At 37.6% G+C, this 20,894-nt stretch overlaps 4 protein-coding genes across 11 annotated transcripts in view; 2 read left to right on the top strand and 2 right to left on the bottom strand.

Annotated features, from left to right (window-relative positions):
• Nucleotides 1–6,453, bottom strand: part of LOC105277622 — a 15,928-nt gene extending 9,475 nt beyond the window's left edge. For 3 of the 4 annotated variants that reach the window (XM_026971327.1, XM_026971328.1, XM_011336105.3), the window contains exons 1-2: nt 5,671–5,802; nt 4,162–4,239 (exon numbers count right to left, since the gene is read on the bottom strand). In XM_026971327.1, coding sequence (XP_026827128.1) covers nt 4,162–4,239; nt 5,671–5,778 — 186 coding nt within the window. In that variant the 5' untranslated portion in view covers nt 5,779–5,802. Of the gene's footprint in view, nt 1–4,161; nt 4,240–5,670 lie in introns of all 4 variants that reach the window. The other variant, XM_026971330.1, reaches the window with a different exon arrangement.
• Nucleotides 6,371–16,415, top strand: LOC105277621 (protein FAM166B). Of its 3 annotated transcripts, XM_011336104.3 has the most exons (6): nt 6,407–6,508; nt 9,401–10,364; nt 13,529–13,604; nt 13,785–13,941; nt 14,616–14,840; nt 15,365–16,415. In XM_011336104.3, exons 2-6 carry the CDS (start codon nt 10,291–10,293, stop codon nt 15,592–15,594), a joined length of 762 nt encoding a protein of 253 aa, XP_011334406.1. In that variant the 5' UTR covers nt 6,407–6,508; nt 9,401–10,290; the 3' UTR covers nt 15,595–16,415. The 3 variants fall into 3 exon arrangements, with proteins under 3 accessions (XP_019886690.1, XP_011334406.1, XP_019886691.1); XM_020031131.2 differs by lacking the exon at nt 9,401–10,364 and having other exon boundaries at nt 6,371–6,508; XM_020031132.2 differs by lacking the exons at nt 6,407–6,508; nt 9,401–10,364 and adding an exon at nt 12,476–12,655.
• Nucleotides 15,616–19,721, bottom strand: LOC105277620 (mini-chromosome maintenance complex-binding protein). Of its 3 annotated transcripts, none has more exons than XM_026971324.1 (8): nt 19,592–19,721; nt 18,845–19,119; nt 18,208–18,555; nt 17,767–18,092; nt 17,514–17,693; nt 17,128–17,371; nt 16,864–17,034; nt 15,616–16,702 (listed from the first exon to the last, which is right to left on the bottom strand). In XM_026971324.1, exons 1-8 carry the CDS (start codon nt 19,683–19,685, stop codon nt 16,517–16,519), a joined length of 1,824 nt encoding a protein of 607 aa, XP_026827125.1. In that variant the 5' UTR covers nt 19,686–19,721; the 3' UTR covers nt 15,616–16,516. The 3 variants fall into 3 exon arrangements, with proteins under 3 accessions (XP_026827125.1, XP_026827126.1, XP_019886689.2); XM_026971325.1 differs by lacking the exon at nt 19,592–19,721 and adding an exon at nt 19,358–19,566 and having other exon boundaries at nt 16,517–16,702; XM_020031130.2 differs by lacking the exon at nt 19,592–19,721 and adding an exon at nt 19,354–19,565 and having other exon boundaries at nt 16,517–16,702.
• On the top strand, nt 19,698–20,894 carry LOC109610854 (cytochrome c oxidase assembly factor 7 homolog). The gene is made up of 3 exons (XM_020031134.2): nt 19,698–19,832; nt 19,901–20,035; nt 20,336–20,894. The coding sequence occupies exons 1-3, from the start codon at nt 19,733–19,735 to the stop codon at nt 20,803–20,805; spliced, it is 705 nt and encodes a 234-aa protein (XP_019886693.1). The 5' UTR covers nt 19,698–19,732; the 3' UTR covers nt 20,806–20,894.

The raw sequence follows: 20,894 nt of genomic DNA, 5'->3' as shown, positions 1-20,894 counted from the left end.
AAGTTAAACAATTATTTTTGCATGAAAAAGTTCAAAAACTTTGCCTAAAAATCGTACTTTTGTGTTCTAAGCTCCACCATTTTGGCACTTTTCAACTTTTTTCTTCTCTCTTTGGTTCATCGACGATGGGAATTCATAAATAACGAGAAGATATTTCAATTTTTCAGTTTAGACGAAATTTGGAGGCAGGAGAATGCTCATCAATTTGCAATGCCGGCGACGCGGCTGCACTAAGATTTCTCCAGGACGACCTCTACAAGCGATATATTCAAATCAAAAAATAATTTTGTTTATCTTTAAACATGTACTAATAAATGCATCAAAGTTTTATAATGATCCGCTGTATAGTTTCTCCAAAAACAATTCGTAAAATATACCTTATTTTCAGCGTTCTAAAGCAGGCTCTCCCCTTAAGAGTCCTCAGAACACGTATAACTAGAAGAAACATGGTAATTTCAGCTGCTCTGGGCCGCTTTAACAGAGAATATTTACTGCTCTTCGCTGTAACACGCTATGAGACGAAGGATGTCTCTGCTTTCTTGTCCTCCTGCAATCGCAATAATCGCGTGCGCGCGTAGTAATTACGCCAATCGAAATCTTTTATAATAGTCTTAGAGTATATAGAACGTACGTTGGAAAAAGTAGTCGGAGTCAATCTGTTTTCGTGTATAATTAGCGCCACTTTCCTTTTGCACGTGTACAATAACCACAAGATCAGATCACGACGACACAATATTGATGACTACAGTGATTCTCACGTCTTTTTGAAGAGATTTATGTTAAGAATTTTAACAAACTTTCGCTCTCTCTTTAGTTCTGTTGTTTTACTTTATATCTCGATATTTTATTATCAATATAAACATAAAAATATCTAATACCTTGATAAAAATTTATTAAAGCCTTTCAGTCTTATTATTAGCACAAAGTTTCACGTTACTCCATGTCTTATCACAATTATTTAATTATTAATAAAAAAGTGAAAATATTGATGGAGACACGTGAATTTACTAAAATACCGTCCAAATTGAGAGAATTTCTTGATAACTCTCTTTATTCAGCTGGAACATTCTGTTTCCAGCGGCTAACACGTTCTCTGATTGTGAACTCACCGAATTTGTACATCGTTTTCACCATCGCGTTACGTGAGATTACGTAATCCACGTGTCACAAGCAGAACGCGATGCGTGGACTGATACGTGCGCGAACGAGATTATCGCCTATTAATGTTTCTTATTTAATCTCCCCGTGAGTCTCGCGTGTATGGTAGAAAAACTTGAATTTATAAACAGCCTCTTATCGAAGCGTTACGAGATAATAATAAACTTATTGAAAATAAGAACATTGTAGGTGATCGATTATTGGTTGTGCTACCATCGTGCAGATTCAAGACAGGTGCTGAGATACCTGTTTGCTGCTGTTTGTCAGAGTTCATTGATATACTAAGTCTCTATCAATCGTAGGTAATGAGTATATATTGTATTATTAATATTAATATTTTGCTTATAAATTAATATTTTGTTTATAAAAGTAGTTAATATCTTATACAACGTTTAGATAACTGATATCATAATTGACAAATATTGTAATCGGATGCATAATTTGCAGCGGGAAATCCAAATGTAATATTAATCGCATTAACTGAATCATTCAGGTTGATCGAAGTAGTTCATCCTGTCAATAAATGTGATTATAATATAATTTTGATCATTCATGATACCAGATATTGTAATAGCCAATAATTGATTTTTAACATTCCTAATATCAATTTTGATATGAACTGGACATTTTCGTAGGAATTCGCTAAAATTTAAAATATTTCTGAAATGAAATTTGAATGTATTAAAACATACCAATTCAACGCTATGAAAAAAATTTTGCGGTTTTTTCCCGATTCTCGATTAAGGCAACAACAAATCCAACAAAATGTACAAACGCGATTATAATCAATCGGCGATATGATTAATTGTCGTGACAGTGAGCGTCCATGGATGAAAAAATGCGCAGTACGCAAAAACTATAATTTGCATTACGTAATTGGCAATGATTTCTCGCGATATTGCATTAGTAGTTCTGGCAGTAATAATCGCCATCGCACTTGTATCATGCTGCGTACTTGCAACTTTCGGCGCCACGTGCACAAATTGGCACGATATATCGACGCAGAAGGATAAAAACGTTAACTGATGAGATTTGCCGCGGAATTTAACACTTATTGGCAGGATCAAAATAGTACGCAGTATCAATTCGGATTACGCGATTATAGGGCGGATGAAGCGAGAGATAAAAAAACTTTCGACGAAGGGAACCCGTACGAGAAGTTCACCGCACGATACGTTGCGAAACTGACGGTCAAGCTTGCGCAATGTCGCGTCACAGATGCGAGCTACCTTGTATACAGGGTGTCCTAGACCTACGGCGACGCTTTCCCGTCGCGAATAATTTGGCAATTTGACATTTTCTCTTTCGAATTTGTCGAGCACGGCTTTTGAACTTGCGACGTTGGATACCCACCTATATTTCAATGCCAATTTAAATTTACGTCAGGAATGAGATCTACTTAAAACAGAACGACTCAATAATTAACAGCTTCGAAAACATGACGCTAAAGGCCATGAAAATGTCATCACGCATATTATTATTCAGTAAATTCAATACGTGGCATCAATATTGCACTAAGCGCATTGCTAATGTTAAATTCTGTATCACCTTTACAAATTAATGATTGTTGCGACTATATATTATAAATTTTGCATGGATCACGCGCGGATAATGAACGCAGAAATTAGCGATCGCGCCGGTGACGCATTTACGATACATTTACGAGCGCGATAAATACCCCGCGCACACCACCTGCGATTCGACGTTATGTGCACAACTACCTACGACGCGATAGAAATAAACTCCAAGTGGCTAGCGTATATTTATCCCGCGAGAGACACGTGGTCCCGCGATCGTCACCCGTCATTGACTATGCTTATTCAGCATCTGCAAATACAGTTTCGCCGGGCGTTTAGCGAGACGTCCAAAGAGAACCGGTTCCGTGCGTGTGGCGAGCTGGTCTTTTACGGCAACGATTTCGCGAGTATCCGACTTTTTCCGAGTTATTTTGTCGGCGAACGCTGGCGCGGAAAGAATGATCCACGTCACGGGATTCCAGCACGGCCGATTGCGAAGGAAGATTTAATCGGTTCTTCATAGCTCGCCGGAAGCTATTAAGCTTTTATAGCATCGCGTGTGTGTACTCACGAATTTCGAATATGTTGTTATCCATTATGTAGAATCAATTTCCAAAAATCGTTCTCCGCATTGTCAGCATTGATATATAAAAGAAATTCAGGTTGTAAAAGCAACACGCACAGAACACACGCACACACGTAAGAGGAATATGTATGAGGAGAATTATGTAAACCGTAATTCATAGTAAACGTATACATAGCAAAAAAGCACAGCCACGTGTTAAGACAGGTTTGAATCGATATTCTAAAAGTATCCCATATACCAAGTGTTCATAGTAAAAAGGAGATTTATAATATATATATTCAACAAGCGTTAATGTGTGTAAAATTTATATATGTAACAAGGTGAAACATCTGTGCCATTATGAATTATCTATTTTTGTAATTATTTAATTCAAAATTTAATTACCATCTCTTGATAAATTATTTCCATCTTTTCTAAAAAGGATAACTTTATACTCTTTAAACAGAAATGCAGGTTTAGTCACTCCTTACGAAACACATATTCCATTTGGACAATAAAAAGCACATCGAAGAAGGAAAAGAATTTACTCTTTCGTAATTGTAAAAAGAAATTCCTATTATACATCCATTGTTACATCGAAAATGTCGTAAACGCGACATTAATATTTATAATGAAAGCATCTTATTGAAGCAGTCAGAGCAAAACCGAAACTTTTAATCGCACACAAATTAACTCTCATAGCTCCTGAGAAATTCATGTCAATGGTTTATTCATACAAAAAATTGTTCATTCATACAAACAATTGTTGCATATAAATTTTTGCGAGCTATGAGAGGAACTGAGTAAGGCGTCCATTTTGAAGCTACCTCATTTCGAACGATTCAAAATCCAATTTTCAAAATGAACACCTGGTGGGGAAGCTGGAACAGAAAATCGCGCAAAGCTTCGCTGGCCGATTACCATGAGAATCGAGACGGGAGGGCGATCAGGTGCGCCGCACTTTGCGAGACGGTTGTGTCTGCTAGTGGATCGCCGGACCTGCGAGAAAAAATTGCGCGTGCAGTGTGCGGCGCTCTACCAGCATTTTTGCGATTTCGGCGCGGGGGTCAAATCACGGGAATCTGCGCGGCGCGTTCTCACGCGGCTACGATAACGAGCGACTACGTCGGCGGTTCGTAATCGCGAAACGCGGAATATGCACGTAACGATTCCCAGACGGATGCAGATAGCGGATAAAAGCCTGCTATTTTTCACGCCGGCACACGTTTCAATGCTTTTCGCACTGACGACACTTGCACGATATAATACGAATGCGAATGACGCATCAAGACCGGCCGGCGCCAACATTGTTAAAACTTGCTGATTCTTGCGATCCAATCTTGTATACAAGGTGTCCCGATACGAACGGACCCACATTTTATGAGACGTTACGTGTTCACTTATTATTTATGCATTGTTTCTTGCTTGCACTTTCACCTTATTCGATAATTAATTAATAACACTGCGGAAGCGTTACGGCATCAATGTTCGTCATTCAAAGTAATTATATCCTAGTTCTTTTTTTTTAATTAAGATGCGTCGGTACTATGTGTGCACAAACACTTGATTTTTAACAACTTATACAGCTCAAGCAACGGTTCGTCGCGCGATTCCGATAAAATTCTCATTCATGCGCATACCGCCATTATTATACGAAAAAAAGTCACGTCTAACATATATAAATTTCTCTCTCCTACTCTGCTATTATATGGGAATATTTGGCCATAAAACAGTGTTTTTCAAATGCATTTTTCAAGTGCTTCAAGCACGACATCGTCTCTTGAATATTTTCTAAAATTTTAACAAAACTATTTTTCAATGTTATGCTTTACTACTTCTTTATATTAATTCTTTACGACATTATCAATAATTTCAACTTTTGTTTAGTTTTTACTTCAAATAAACACAGAAAGTACGATTTGAATTCATATTGCATAATAAACGTTTATTGCATCGAAAGAACATAGAAAAATACTATTTTACTGCAAGGCAATACACAGCAAAAAAATTTATGTTAAATTCAACACAACATAAAATTAGTCAAAAAATTACAATGTCTGGAATTTTATGTAACACTGAACATGTTTATAATGTTAAAGTTTACTTAATAAAACTGTTATTTATAGTCGCGCAATGTCGCACGTGTTGCTCTCGCGTTGGAAAAAGTTGATTTAACGTACAATGAAATCTTTACTACTACATATAAAATACCTTATTTTAACACTCAAATTAGTTGATTATAAATATAACACAAAGTTCAACTAACAGAACGACAAATGTGCACGTGGTGAAATTTACAGGTGGAATTTACGTTTTCAAAACTCTTAACGAGGACCGTTTCTTTAACAGAAAAAGTACAAAATATTTTTGCTGTGTAAAGATATTATCTCCATCTTCCTTTCTTTTTCGTTTTTGCACATCGGCACTTACCTTCCTGCTGCGACAGGCCTGCGGATTCGAGCACTCGGACGAGCGCCGGCTGCGATTAGTCTTGTAAATGTCCCATTCGTTTTTCACCACAGGCATCATAAACGCCATCTCGCTGCGTGTGTGCGTGTGTGCCGGCGTATGTACGTACACCCCGCTGTATCCTTGGCTGCTCGGCTCCTCGCACTCACCGTCTCGCCGTCGGCCGTCAGGGAGTCGTCCTTCTCTCTTCGTCCCTCCGTCCCTCCTTCGTTCGCCCTCCTCGTTGCTCCCGTAGGTTCGAGAAAGTTCAAACGCACACCTCGCCGCGCTAGAGAGAGAGAGACGATCCTCACCGCCCCTCGGCTACCACGGTACCGACAGTCGCGCGTTCCCCTCGCCAGGAGTCTCGCCGCCGATCCTAGTCTCGCGAGTCCGCCGAATTCGGGGATCGATGCGGATTCGCGATCCCCTCGATCCGCTGCCACCACGATGATAGACCGTCGACGTCGATCGTCCGGATTGGCTGACCGTTTTGGCTAATGCCGAGGATTGGAAAACTGCATGCGCGTCGCGCGTCCACGAGTGCGCGATGGGCTCGCTTCGCCGGTGATATCTGTTCTATATATATGTGTGTGTGTGCAAGTTTGTCCCTTTTTCCTATTTTTGTGGATTGTTTTTAAGCTGCAGCGTGTCGCCTTTTCGACAATCCGTCCAGAACTCACGTCCGTCCGACGCGGCAGCCCGCTACAGAATGAGCACGCTGGCCCGTGCGTGGACGAGCAACGGGCTCGCGAGCGAGTAGTGGGGATGAGCGGGGACGCCGATTGGCTGCCGTTGAGGCGGGACGCCTACGTCACAGGTTACCATTGATTTTTCAATGTTGATACACACAGCGGCGTGACGCGCCGGATTGAATTTTTGGCGGCGCTCACTATCGCACACTATCGCTTCGCGTAGGCGCGCTGGAGCGCGCGGCGCAGGTAGATTCATTAAACGCCCGGGGATCCCACAGGGACCGGTGTGCGTGAGGGAGTCACGCAATTGTCAATGTTACGATTTTCGCGCCAATCAGCTGTTAATGACTCGACTGTAGATTCCTTTTTGAAAAATCCCTTCAGATTTGTGTCTTATTTAGTGTGTCGCCTCAGTACACGAATACTTCAACGCAGAAATTCGCATTTAAGCATATCTGGAAGTAAACAAACTTTAAAAATAAAATTCATGTAAATGACATGAGAAATTAGAAGTTATTATTTTTTCTTCTTTTAGAAAATAAAGATAAAGGATAGAAAAAGAATAAAAAAGACAGAATAGAAAAATCGTAAAATGTAGAGCTTATTTTGATATCCCTTAATTATACCACTAGCGTAATATACCCGCAACATACCTATAGATAATGACGCCTGCTTTAATTACTAGCGTTGATTATGACTGTAATTAAGCTTTAAATTTTTACTCAGAAAAACAACTCTGAGTGCAATTTATTGTGCAATTTTACGTTAATTACTGCTACACGCTAAAATGTTGCAGAGTAAAACTTTAAAAAAAAGAATAAAATAAAATATAATGAAGTGCATGATATAATAACATTCTTGAGCAGTTAAAACTAAGGAACGACATTAAAACATTAAACGATGAAAAATATATATTGATATTTAACTTTTAGCTTTAACATGAGAATAAAGTGCAAGTTAAATATTGTCACTTAAATTTCAAAAAGAATGCTGAAGAATTCTAAGGAATAAATCAATGAAGTAAAAAATAAAAGTCACTTATATATGCTCAAGCGTCAATCTTGGGAACAGCGGAAGATAAAGCAAAATGAATTTGCGGTTAGTGCTAGTACTGCAGTACTGTCGTTCAAATATGATTTATTAGCTGTAAAGATAACTTTTTTATTACGGTAATTTCCAGTTTTTCACGAAATATGTTACATCTTATATTTTTGCAACGCATTATTCGTATAAGCGAGTTTTATTTATAGCATATTTTAAATAGATAATATATAAAAAAAGAATAAATTGTGAACTTTTTGCATATTTTATTACACATTTTATTATGAAAATAATACTATTTTCATGATCTAATAGGAATTTAATATTATGCAACGAAGCATCATTATTTTATAAAATTATTATCTCTTAAATATTGCATATAATATGATTTCAATTAAATTACCGTAATAAATAAGTAACGGAAAAAAATTACTTTTAATGAAATAATTCACTTTTAATAAATAAGGATAGTTTTTATAAAACAAAACACTACATGAACTTCAAATAATAAAAAGAAATAGTTTACGAGCGGTTTGCCTGAATATTGTGCAGAAATGAGCTAGTTATGAATAACGACAAAAAAATTATGAAAGTGTCACAAAGAGTTTGGTCTCGCTTTTTTATATCGGTTCAAAATCATATTAAAAAGCGATTAAATTCATATAGAATATGAAAATGAGACGCATTTGTATGCGTACATCATTATATATCGCAAATGACTTTGCGGCAGCTTAAACCTATCTAAACTTTGTTAAAATATCGCCCTATGACAGATACGTATAACAGAAATCGAAAATCAATATATTACGTACACTTCTATAAGCACGTACTTCAGCTATAGAGTTTGCGACGTGTATTATGGAAACATGCGCAAACAATGATCGTAACGTTGTGCAAATGTCTCTCATGAATATAACTGCGTAATAACATGTATATATTTTTTGATATAAAATATACATATATTGCATTTACTCGACATAGAAGTAAAATGAAAGCGTATTATAACAAATGGGATACTAAATAACACATGTTTGCGAATTCGTTTAATACATAATATATAAAAATCATAAAAAATTAAAACTGGAGTGTCACACAAGGTACTCCTTGATAAAAGGTAAAAATAAACTGCTCGTTAGGTAAAAAATATGAAAGTTATTATCAATGTATGATACCTTAAATCATAGAGAGGTGTAGTATTCAGACAAGTATCGTATGCTGGTAAAAGTTTTATCGACATATAGATAACTTGCATCACCGATCGTTGATAAACAATTGAGGTGAAAAAATTTTGTGATATTTAATAATTGATATTTATTTAAAACATTCATTTAAATCTTAATTTATAATAAAGGCTTGAATCATTATTACCGAAACATGGTGTTTAACGTTTTTGTACGAATTTAAACTATATTATATAGTCAAATACTTTGAAAAATTTATTGCAGCTATCTCAATGCTGTAAAATTATTATCACTTTAATATTATCAAACAATATAAAGAAACAATTATAATTTTAGACATTTATACTGTTTCACATTTTGTATCTTATTTCATATTTGTGTAATCATAAAAAGAGATCGGCTCAATCGTACTTGTACTCATCGAAATGGCTTTCGTGAAGGAACAACGATGCATTTAACCGCCCTATCGATTATTCGCCAAGGGTAGAGTTACTTCGGAGACCTGCCGGTTGCCTGCAGCTTAAGTATCCGTAGTTACGAATACAACGCGAAAGGAAGAGCGCATGCATCTTTATCAAGCTAAGCGATGATCATGATAGTCTGGACTATCGATGTTACATAAAATTAAAAATAAAAAAGCGCGTATAAAAATTCCATACAAGGATATTTAATGACAGATTTTCTTCCGCTGTCCTTATTTTTCTAGTAAAATAAGTGAAACCCATATCATGTGGAAAAGAATTTAATTGTTGCCAATAACAATTAATGTTTATCATGTTTCATGTATTTAAAAAGTATCTTTCGATGCAATCATTAAACCAAGTGAGTGCACGAAAAACAGTGAGTGTGACATAAGCACAGTGCACCCTTATCCTGCGCCATTAGGGTCCTGATGCAGGAAGCGACGAAGGGTGAATGACCGGCAACGCTCAAGGGTGAATCCGAGTCCGCGGGTGTCGAAGCGTCCCGCGCGATTGAGCGGCACTACGGATGCGCTAACACGTTCCGGACCCCGCTGTCGAACCCCTTTGTAAAGGGAGGCGCTTGACGAAACTGGAGGGGCGCAGCTTTAGTGGAACGCAGCTCGCATTGTGTATCTTCGGGCCGGCTATATACAGTTCCGTTTCACTTGTGTATGCAGCCCGGTCGCGTGCAACGAGTCGCCGTCGAGATCGACGCCGGATCGCCAATCGATCATCTCGGCTGAGTGGATCTAGCGGCGACTGATCATTCCCAGTCAGCGATCATCATTAGCGCGGTCGCGGACGGAACGGTCTCGGGAGTGATTCGCTGAAGAGCTGCATCGGCGCGATCGTAATAATTTCACAAAACGCCTTTGTAATTCTGGCTGCAATAAAAGTGTAGGATCTGCTTGGATCCACCGATCTAGTTGGGATCGATGTTGATCGAGGACTCAGCTTGATCGGTTTTAGTTAATCCAGATTGATGCTGATTGAATAAAAAATGGATTTTTGCTGTTAATATAATGAATAAGACATCGGAAAATATTCCGGAAAATAAAGACTGCGGCATCATGCTCCGATAGAAATAGACGCACATTCAAGCAAAAAGAAGCAAGAGAAAAGGAGGAAGATGACATGAAAAGAGACTTGGAGATCTTGACGAATGTCGTTGCATTGTGACTCGTTTACGACTACGCGTGATAACGATCGGTAACGAGGAAAATGGTGTTCGATTCACTTTGTGAGGAGCAGAGGAAGCAATTCTTCAGGCAGAATTATGGCGCCCATTTACCGGGGTAAGTGCGTGTGCTCGTGAACGTTTTCAATCCCGTGCGATTGACTTGACGCGCGTCTTATCGATGAAACGCTCTTCCTTGATTGATTTCAGTTAATTATATAGTTTACAAAACTGTTTATTTATGACAGCAGAACCGTCAACGTTTAAGTTGCTATTAAATTTCATTTCAATGTCTTAAAATATTTTCTGAATTTATTTTACGCGTTCAGCAAGAAAAGCAAGAAAACAGGGAAGAATAAAAGAGAGAAATTGATATTCGTTGATGTCAGATCTTTAAATGTTATCAGCGAAACGTTGTTGCATACGACATATCAACAGTTGCGGATTACGTGCTCCATTGTTGCACGCACATTTGCATGTATTATGCAACAACAGGTGAAGCTAACGAGACATTTAGTGCCTACGGTAACGGAGCTGTAAATTTAATTAGATTCTTGCCACTGTTAAATTGAGCCCACCGATAAAATTATTATGCAGCTGCTCAAGGAAAGTTTAGACGTTAACTGTTTAGACTTTTACTGTTGCTTCCTATGCTCGTGTGCGCGTAATAATAGAGTTGTAACTTTCTACACATAGTCACTAAGATACGGATGTGAGATGTACGGATAGAATATTTAATGACTGCACACTATAAATATAGACATACACTGTTACATGCTAAGTGTGCGCATTGAGACCAACATAATTCTGAGAAATTCAGGTTCTACTACTGTGACATGCAAAATGATCAACTTTTTTTCCATGTACATACAGAGACATATAGAAATAAATATATATAGACTTAAACTTTTAAATAAATGACGATTCAGAAAGTGATCCAGGATATACAATGAATAAAGAGCGAAATTTAATCTGGAATGAAACCGCATCCGATCGAAGAATTTAATTTATTTACTGCGAGATTGGATTTGATTTTTATTTACGCGAACAGCAGCTCGAAGCAATCTGATTTGATCCGAATTTCAATTATGAATAGAAATAATAGAAACTAAACTTGATCTAAAAACTGATGGATTTCCAGAAGTTTGTTGATATCGGCTATAATTCAAGGATCATTAAAAAGAAATTTCAAGAACAGCACAATACAGTCTAACAGTATACAACACAATAGTTTAGACATAGAAAATAAATCGAACTTGTAATTCACAATCTCTCTCTCTCTCTCTCTCTCTCTTTTTCTCTCGTCAAACTTATTGATTAATTCTAGTTTATTTAAAAGACTTAAAACTCCTGTCATCGTAGGTATCGATAGCCTACATGAAATGTCCATAAAGTTCATACTTATGTAAATTATTATCTATAAACTCAACATTTTGGGAGATACACTAGCATTTCACAAGTACGAAAAGACACACGTGAATGAAGATCGACCGCAATGAAAGCAGACCCACATTAATCCATAATGCATGGTACACCCAATGCATTATGCATCCACGGTATTTACTGATCGCGCGGACACCAGGCGAGAAAATCGAAGCAGTCGGCGTGTCTCGGTTTCGAGATTACATCAGAATCGCGAACTAGATCTCAGCGGACGACCTCCGGAAATGTGCATTCCCAAAGTATTGACCTCGAAGCCGCGCAGGGACGAAGACACTGGTACCGCGGTTGGTACCGTGCCAATTTACACCCCACGCGAGGCTATCACGCACAAAACTACCCTCCGTATATGGCGGGCGGATCATATCCGGACTATTGTGATTTCCCTGGCCCCGGCATATCGATCCGAGTAAGAAAAGCCGCGGATCGAAACGGACGACTGTGCGGGAAAAAAGTGCCTGAAGAAAATTGGAACTCTCAGCTGTCGATGGCTATTCGTCCTCGTTCCCTCGTCGCGGTGAGAAGACGAATAGTAAAAAATAATTGTTAACGGATCAGTAGTTAGTTTATCGTAGACCTCCTTTTCCTCTTTTGCTAAAGAGAACTTCGTTCTTCTTTCTTGCTTTTTAGAGAGAGCGTTCAATAAAAAGTGTCTAAGTGCTTTTCGATCTTCATTTTAAAATCGTGGAAAGATCTTGAGTTTTTATCTTGATCTTAGTGAGGATATCGTGGCTCCACTAATATTCCTTAAATTATAAAAGAGAGAGAGAGAGGAGAGAGTGCGATAATGATACCACGAGACACGAGTAGAACCACTTCGGCGATGTGCGCCGCTAGCTATTCCACCGTGACCGCCACAAAGTGAAGGCTCAATTTACTGGGTCACCGGTAGTCCGCTTTTACGGTTGTGCGATTACTTTATTTAGGGTTCGGCCGTGATATACTATTCTCTCAGACGTTTAAAACAAGGTGTGTAAGTCAACTGGAACACTGAAAATGTCATTCCACTTGCGTTATTACCGAATCATAAGCTGCCTGCATGAATATTCTCTGAAGAATCGCGAGTAAAGTATAATTTACAGATTATTCTATAATTATTGTTTAATTATTTAATAATTCAAGAATTATTATTATATGTAAAAATTATTATTACATGTGAATATAATTTCTTCTGTAATTCTATAGTATTTAAAAAAATTTTTTATTAGGACGAACTTTCTTTAATTTCTTTTAAAAATTAAAAGTATACAGAATCATATTTCACATGTAATATTCAATAGCAGTTTCTCTTGAATATGTAATATTTTCTCTATACTCTATGCATGCTGCAGTAACTACGAATATAGACTTTTCAAGGAAGTCATATATACATATGTCGCACATACAGAGTTTAAGAATTAGACATGCTTCACTAGACAGGAAAACATCTATAACACGTTCGCATAATGGGTCATAATTTTGCACGCCATTGCTGTGTAACGTATCTCTTCAGTATATTTCGGACATGGAAAAGTAGACCACAAATTGATCGAGTGATCTTTCACTATAAAAATAATTCTATATGACAAACGTAAAAATTGAGATCAATTATCTGACAAACAAAACAAAATGCGCTATAATAAGTATAATATATTATAAAAGTGGTTTCATTTTTAAAAACAATCAAAAGTTTTTAGTTTGCATTGAAAGGCACATTGCATCAATGTGTAAATTCATATTATCATTAGTACAATTCTGTAATAATTCTGTAATAATTCTGGGCAATTCATATTATCATTTAATGTTTTTATATTGAAAAATCTAGTCTATAATATCCTCGTTATAGATTATACATGCTTTTAGGTACACGGGTCACTGTCCCACGCTCAAATTTCGCGTTGGGAAGAGATTTGGAGCAAACACAGAAGAAATAATGAAGGTAAAAATCATGCCGTAAAGATCATGAATAGTTTCTAACAAAAACTGTAACAGTAAATTGCAAATCATAACAGTGACATATACTTTCAAAACATTTGAGTAGGACGATAATGAAATAATTGCAAACGCTTCGTATAATAATCGAATGGGAGATTTGAGTTTACATTATGTCTTGCGACAGGAATTATTAGAGAAGAAAATTCTCAAGACTGGACCATACAAGCCAACTTCCGGTAGAGAAGTTCAATTACCAAGTCCTCGGGACAAGGAGATTAGGAGAGACTGGAGCAACGAGCCAAGACTGTACCAGGCGCCTCCATACATTCTAGGATATACCGGTAATACATATCTCTTTGCGTTTGTTTGAAAAAGAAACAAGAGTTGTAAAATATATCCTTCACTATTTAATTATAAAATAAAAAAATCTGTTTCTCACAATAGTAAGACTTTACTAGTTTATGCTGTGAAAAGATTGATGCGTAATTAATAAAGAAATTTAATATTGCGGAAACGTAAAATAATTATTATAATACGATCGCAAAATCTCGTTTTGTCGCTTCGAAATGCCGCGGAACGAGATTGCTTTAGCGCAACCTTCAATGCACGCGATTAGCGCTAATCGAACCTGAATCGCTTGTAATTAACAGTTCGCGTATTGCATCACGGCGGTAACTACATACTCAACCCTGAAGCTAGTAAAATATAATTTTCAATATTCTCACATTTATGTGCGTGAGAGAATAGCGCACGAAGTTTGTTATTTATCCGCGGATTCTAATTACCAATTAGCAAAAATAAAAAATGAAAATCCTGTATTATGTAGCTATGTGGCGAACGAAGCTATTTGAAGAAATGCCTGAATGACTGATTTACAACTTGTATATTACCCAACCGCGCGGTTTGCTTACAGCTTATATGTAAATATATGTAAATAAAATAAATCCGGTGTATCTTACATTCTATATAAAAGATTCAATGTACAACGCGTTCTTTCTGTGCTGGTTCACCACAGGATATATTCCTGGCTTCAACAGCAGGTACGGTCTGTCTTTCATGAGAGCCGTGGAGGCCGGTGCTAAAGAGTGGCACGAGGCGCAGATGAAGCTAAGGGCACGGCGGGATGCAATGAGGGCTCACGCCGAGCGAACGGACCCGAGAAATCTTCTATCACGAGCACGGGCGGACAATGTGGATATCGAAATCGATCACGGTCATGATAAAGACAGAAGAACCTTCGGTACGGTCACTACTTATTACGCTTCAGTTGCTCGCCAACTCGTGTTAATCTTCGTCATCTCATAAACCGCACTTTTAGATTTATTAATAATTTATATTAAAACAGATGTTATATTTATAAAATTATAAATTTATAAAAATTTAAAATACAATGATTTCATTGAACTGGCATTGATACATTTCTTAGTTGTTAGTTTCTCTCAGATTAAAGTGCAATAAGTGTTATAATATTCTAGAAAATTGCACATGGACTTTTTCATAATTTTATAATGATAATTTAAATGCATCTTTATTTAATATCCATTTATAATATCTTAATAATAAGAAAGTAAAGTTTTCAAAAAAACCTATACTATAGTAACTATAGTATAAGAATTACTATAGTTGTACAAAATTTCATCAAATTTAATATCGAATATAAATTCTCTAGTAACTAATTAAAAAATTCAGTACTGAGAAACCGAAGCATACGTGTCAAGAAAATTATTGTAATTTTTATCATCAATGTTACTATTATTATTACAGATTATCATGTCTCACCAGAACAACCGCCGATCGTCGGTTACACAGGTCATATCCCAGGTGCAAAAGGAGAAGTTGCGCTCTCGAAGCGGTACGCTCAAGCCGCTAGGAAGGGATTAGAGCGCGTTCAAAGGGAACGCGAGGAGAGGCTCAGTAGGGCTAAGGACGTGCACGCCGTGCAGAGAGTCCTCGACAATGCGTATCTCGATGAAACGGGATGCACACGCGCATAAAATGGCATTCACCCTTTTTAGCTACAATGTATTTTTTTATTAGACTTTCTACACTCGGACACTCGAGTAAAAGTATATTGAGATATTAGAAGAAAAAGAGGAAGATTAAAAATAATTAAAGAAAGAATCGCTGAACAAGTTCGGCAATGCAAGCTACCGTAAGCCTCGACACGCTCATCTCACATTTCGGTTGGCAAACATTGCGCGAATCGAGAATGTGAGTAAATGTGAGAAAATATCTGTGTCGCCTTTCGCAAAGCGTGTACTTAAGTAGTTCAATTACAAGATTGCGTCCAAGTAAAAAGAAATCTTCCAAAATTGATAGAATTATATCTCGCATTCCAATTTTGAATGCTGTGTAAACTATTAAAACTGCTTTGAGCTTCCAACGTTCATTACGTGCTTAGAGGCGTACATACCGAACATATATGCACCTACTAACATTCTCAATGTATTCACTTAAAGAACCAGAAATTTTTGGAAATATTTCTGATAGGAAATATCTTCAAAAACGGGAATAACGCTCGCTTTGGCATGCTAGTTCCATTTCGAACAGAATGAACACCGACACACGTCTGGTCTTCAGAACTCGCGAAATGGATCGTAGCCGATGTACAAACACCATTTCCAATCGCATGGTACTTATTAGCGACGTTTTATCTATTGAAATATGACTGTCTTATATTTGTCTGTGTAAATAAAAAAACGAGAAAGAGAGAGAGAAAAAAAGAATTCTACTCTTCCGCTTCATAGAGTATTCAACAATACGAATGTAAAGTGGTACATAATTTTTTAATCGGTAATAAAATAATTACAAAAGCATATACATATATAGTAAAATAAATATTTTCATTTACCGTACAATTTGATGTACATTCGGCGTTACATCTGCCTCCTGCTGTTTCCTGAAATTCGCGAATCATCATCCGCGCTGCGGCAACCTGCTCAGCCTCTCCATTTCCAACTGTACACTTTTCTTCCAGCATTCCGTATCTAGCGCCGTTTTTCCGTACGATAAAGACATCAATCTAGCGAGAACCATGAATGCATGCATATTATTTACACTTATATTCGCACTTCGCAACTTCACGAAGTCCTCTTGAATAACCTGCAGGTGTATAAAATTAGATAAATGTAAAATGATAATGCAAACTAATAGATTAAAAAAGAACGGTAAAAGTGCTAACAATACAAAAAAGTCGTAAAATAATACAAATTATTAAGAAACGAATACAAATTTTCAACATTAAAAATCAGCTGACAACATACTTTTGTAATATCTTCATTAATAACGAATTCCGTGTGCCTCAGTGCCTCCAAGTATTGACGAATGTTCGCCAATCGATTCTCATCCTTTAAATACTGACGCGCAGCTTCCACTACTTGACCGTACAGATTCTCCGATTCCGCGTCGACATTTAAAGCAATTTGCATGGGGCACTACGAACAAAGATTTCGCGAATTAATATTCGCAGACGGAACATTCACACGCGTAACATGTTTTACAACGTGGAAAATAAATATAATACTTACGGGGATAAACGATTTCACATCGGAGAATATCAGAACTGGAATATCCGTTTCGTACTCCATCGTGTAGTACTTAAAGTCGTACGTCAGTTTTTGGAACATGAGAAGGTCAGACAGAGCACTGTAGTTCCCCTTGCCAGTCACGGTGAGCTCACCGGTGGTTAAGCCTGTTTCGTCCATCACAAGATGCGTGTTATCGCTCAACTGAAGAGCACCGCTGGTCAGTCTATCACACTCATAGTCTTTCCTAAACAAGAAAAAATAAATTTTTAAAACTAAATTAATTAAAAATAAATTTAAAAATTAAAAAATAAATTTTAGATAAAATCTTTGAATAAGGTTGTCAATCTTATTAAAATTCTAACGTTCAATCTGGTACGCAAACTTACTTTGGAATTAAAGCTAATTCATTTAAGTTCTCCAAAGTCACCTCCAGAAAATGGCTCTTCTTTACGATCAGTGTCAAGAAGTTGTAGAATTCTCTCGGAAACGTGTCGCGTTTACTGGCTGGGAAATTTGTGATGTTCAGCGGAAACGTACCCAGACAAAGGCAATCTCTCCTGACGAAGCTGGAAATGTCGCGGAAAGACATGAGACGCGGTGTAAATTTCGAAAGAAATACCGCATTACATATATACATACATTGTCGATAGCAAATGGCATATTAAGTAATCTGCAGCTAAATGATCCCCGAACAGCAACTGGCTCAGTATTATGTGCAAATCGCCCCTGATGAGTTGTGCCTTAGATACGATCTCTGGAGCGTTTGGAATCTCAGACTTCCCAAGCTGGTTTATCCTCACCGCGTGCAATCGCGGTACCAGGGACGGCGGCGGATTATGAGTACTTACTTCGGCGTCATTCATCTCATCCTCCGAGTCATGAACTGTACCTAACGTCGGATCCAACGATACGAATCCTATTACGTCGATAACTTGGTTCAACTTTAAAACTGTCCCATCATAAACCTGAAAAGATTAAGTAACAAAAAAGTCAGTTAAATTGATAAAATAAAATAAAAAAGTAAGTTACTAAATTGATAAAATAAATAAACATCTTAATATTATGCTTCATATAATGTACCTTAACTATGCAAGCTTTTCCGCCATCGATCGGAATGGGAAAATTTAATATGTGCTCTTCCGACACATTTTGAACCTTTGCAGCGGACTCGGCATTACTCATGCTCACGTCATCATCTGCCCCGATTTTTGCCTTCTTTGCAACGGGCTCCGAGCAATCCATTTCCTCAGAATTATCATTCACATTTTGTTCACGTATATTGCTATTGTGTGTCGCTGGACTAGCTTCCTGTGCATTCGTGCTCGTCCCCTTCGCCCAGTCGTTCAATCCAGGTTCAGAAATGACAACGTAAATTTGTCTCTCCGCGTTTTCATTCCTGTCGGAGTCGAGAGATATTTCCTCATGCAACTGCGCAAGGTAAAAAGTTAATAAGTCTCAGGAAGCGAGGTGTCTTATGAATTTTGAATCTGTGTACAGCTGTTTGCAGTTTTATACATGAGATAAGCTACTCTTGAAGCATCCCACACCTGAACTGCATATTTTTAATCTAGACTCTGTATTATGCCCATTGCTCGTCATATTCCAAGCAAAGACAATGCAATAATAAAATGTGGCAGAGTCATGTTCATAAAACAATAGGATACACGTGTGCATGTGTGTAAGAAAACAAAACTAGGCGTAAATGACAATTGCTTACCGAACATCTGGCTGCGTCTGCATACATTCCACACCTGACATCGCTTTCCCCGGTCCTCGAGTTCCTCACCTCGTATCGTTTAAAATAATATTCCGGGTTATACATATCTTGAACCATCCCACGGAACCTGGCCAGCCGTTTGTCCGCGACCTCTCGTAGCTGAACATTGTTCAGTGAAGGTAATTCTCTCAATGCGTCTGGGCTCTCTAGAATTTGCTGACAGCTCGACTCGTTCGTGATGTAGTAGTCTGACGTCCAATTTCTGATTTCCATTGCTGAAATTGGAAAGTAACGATAAACTAACACAACGAAGAAATTAACCTGTATAGTTAACCTTACAAAACCAGAAATTTACAAGTTGTGTTAATCTTAATTACTCTTTCTCCCCAAATTCTAGTACATCTTTTGAGATATGAAATATTTATACAAGAGGCTAAAATAAAACCTTTTAGTGCATTTAATTTTTACATTAGCAACTGTGCACAATCATAAAACGAGAATATACATACGTGCCATTTTAAAAACGAATTATTCACGTGTACCATTAATTATTAAGCAATTAACAGATGAACATTGAGAGCCTTTGTGCAAGGCGAATACTTTCGCTTGCTTTCGCTGTTCTCGATCTGTGTAACAAAATTTGGCGGCAAAACAGGTCACACCTCACAAAGAGAATTTGACTAGAAGCGACTCCATGTATGTACAATTTAGTAAGTTACTTTGAAATAATTAAAGAATTTTTATTACCCATCATCGGTATAAGACAAGAAGATCGATCTAGGCGATGTTTTATGGTTTCTTTTATTTCACAAGAGAGAGAGTTAGTATCGCTTTTATCCATCCGGCGAGATTGAAAGTAAAACGAATCGAAGAATTACTTATCGGACGATGGCGTATAACTTGAAAGACGAAGAGGAGGTAAAGGAGTTTCTGAAGAACCTTCACATAGAATATCAGTTCGGCTGTCACAGCGAGAAAAAGCCGGAGGGTGAGTAAAGACGCGTTCCGAAGTGGGTCTAACCTCAAAATCAAAACAGTATTTTGCTTTGCGAACAGTGTGTCATCTACTTGGTGATTATTATGAGAGTATAAAGCCTGACCTGGAGCAGGCCGCTGCGATTTACAAAGCGACCTGCGACAATTACAATTACGGCAGAAGTTGCGCAAAATTCGGCGATTTTAAGGCAGTGGGTAAGTAATCAGCAACGGATGCAGCAAGTGTTCCAGCAGACGCTTGTAAGTAGCAATCTTCATGGTAGGTGTCATGAACATCGTGGAGCGAGTTTTTAAACATTAATATATATATGAAATATTTTATTATCTTCATTTTAATTAATTAAATTATTTTATAGTATAAAGACGAATTATCAAGAATTTTAATTATAAAAAAATGTATTATAATTATAAAGAAATTTATTATAAATACTAGTGGCTTTTATTTCCATGTAAAATTCCATATAATATAATATATTTATTATATACATAATGCAGGTAAAGGCTGTAAGCAGGACCTACCAACAGCATATAAATACATGTCAAAGGGTTGCGATCTGAACGACCAGTACGGATGTCTGCATGCTGGTGTATTGGGAGTGTCCAAGAACGATGTCGGGGAGAAAGACAGAGCTACTCAGGTTCACACGGGTGTCAAGCAACTGCAGAAGGCCTGCGACATGTTCAACGTAGACAAGGCGTGCTTCTATTTGGCGGGCATCTACCTGGGCGGCCTAGAGGGTTTCATCGATAAAAATCACAAGGAGGCGTACAAACTCTCGTTGAAGAGCTGCGAGCTCGGCAATCCGTATGCCTGTGCGAATCTGTCGCAGATGCACTCGCGAGGCGAGGGCGCGCAAAAAAATCCCGAGCTTGCCGCGACCTTTAAGAAACGCGCCATCGAGCTTCACAACCAATTGAAGAAAGCAGCGCCGGAAATAAAGTTCCATCAAGGTATAAGTTCATAACATTCGGCTGCTCGATACGTCATAGACCGATCAAAAGGTTTTTCGTCTCCTGCAGTTCTTGTATTAATAAAATAGAAAAAGAAAATGCC

This window comes from Ooceraea biroi, chromosome 7, assembly GCF_003672135.1.
Source record: "Ooceraea biroi isolate clonal line C1 chromosome 7, Obir_v5.4, whole genome shotgun sequence".
Taxonomy (NCBI): domain Eukaryota; kingdom Metazoa; phylum Arthropoda; class Insecta; order Hymenoptera; family Formicidae; genus Ooceraea; species Ooceraea biroi.
This window is presented reverse-complemented; position numbering and strand designations above follow the sequence as displayed.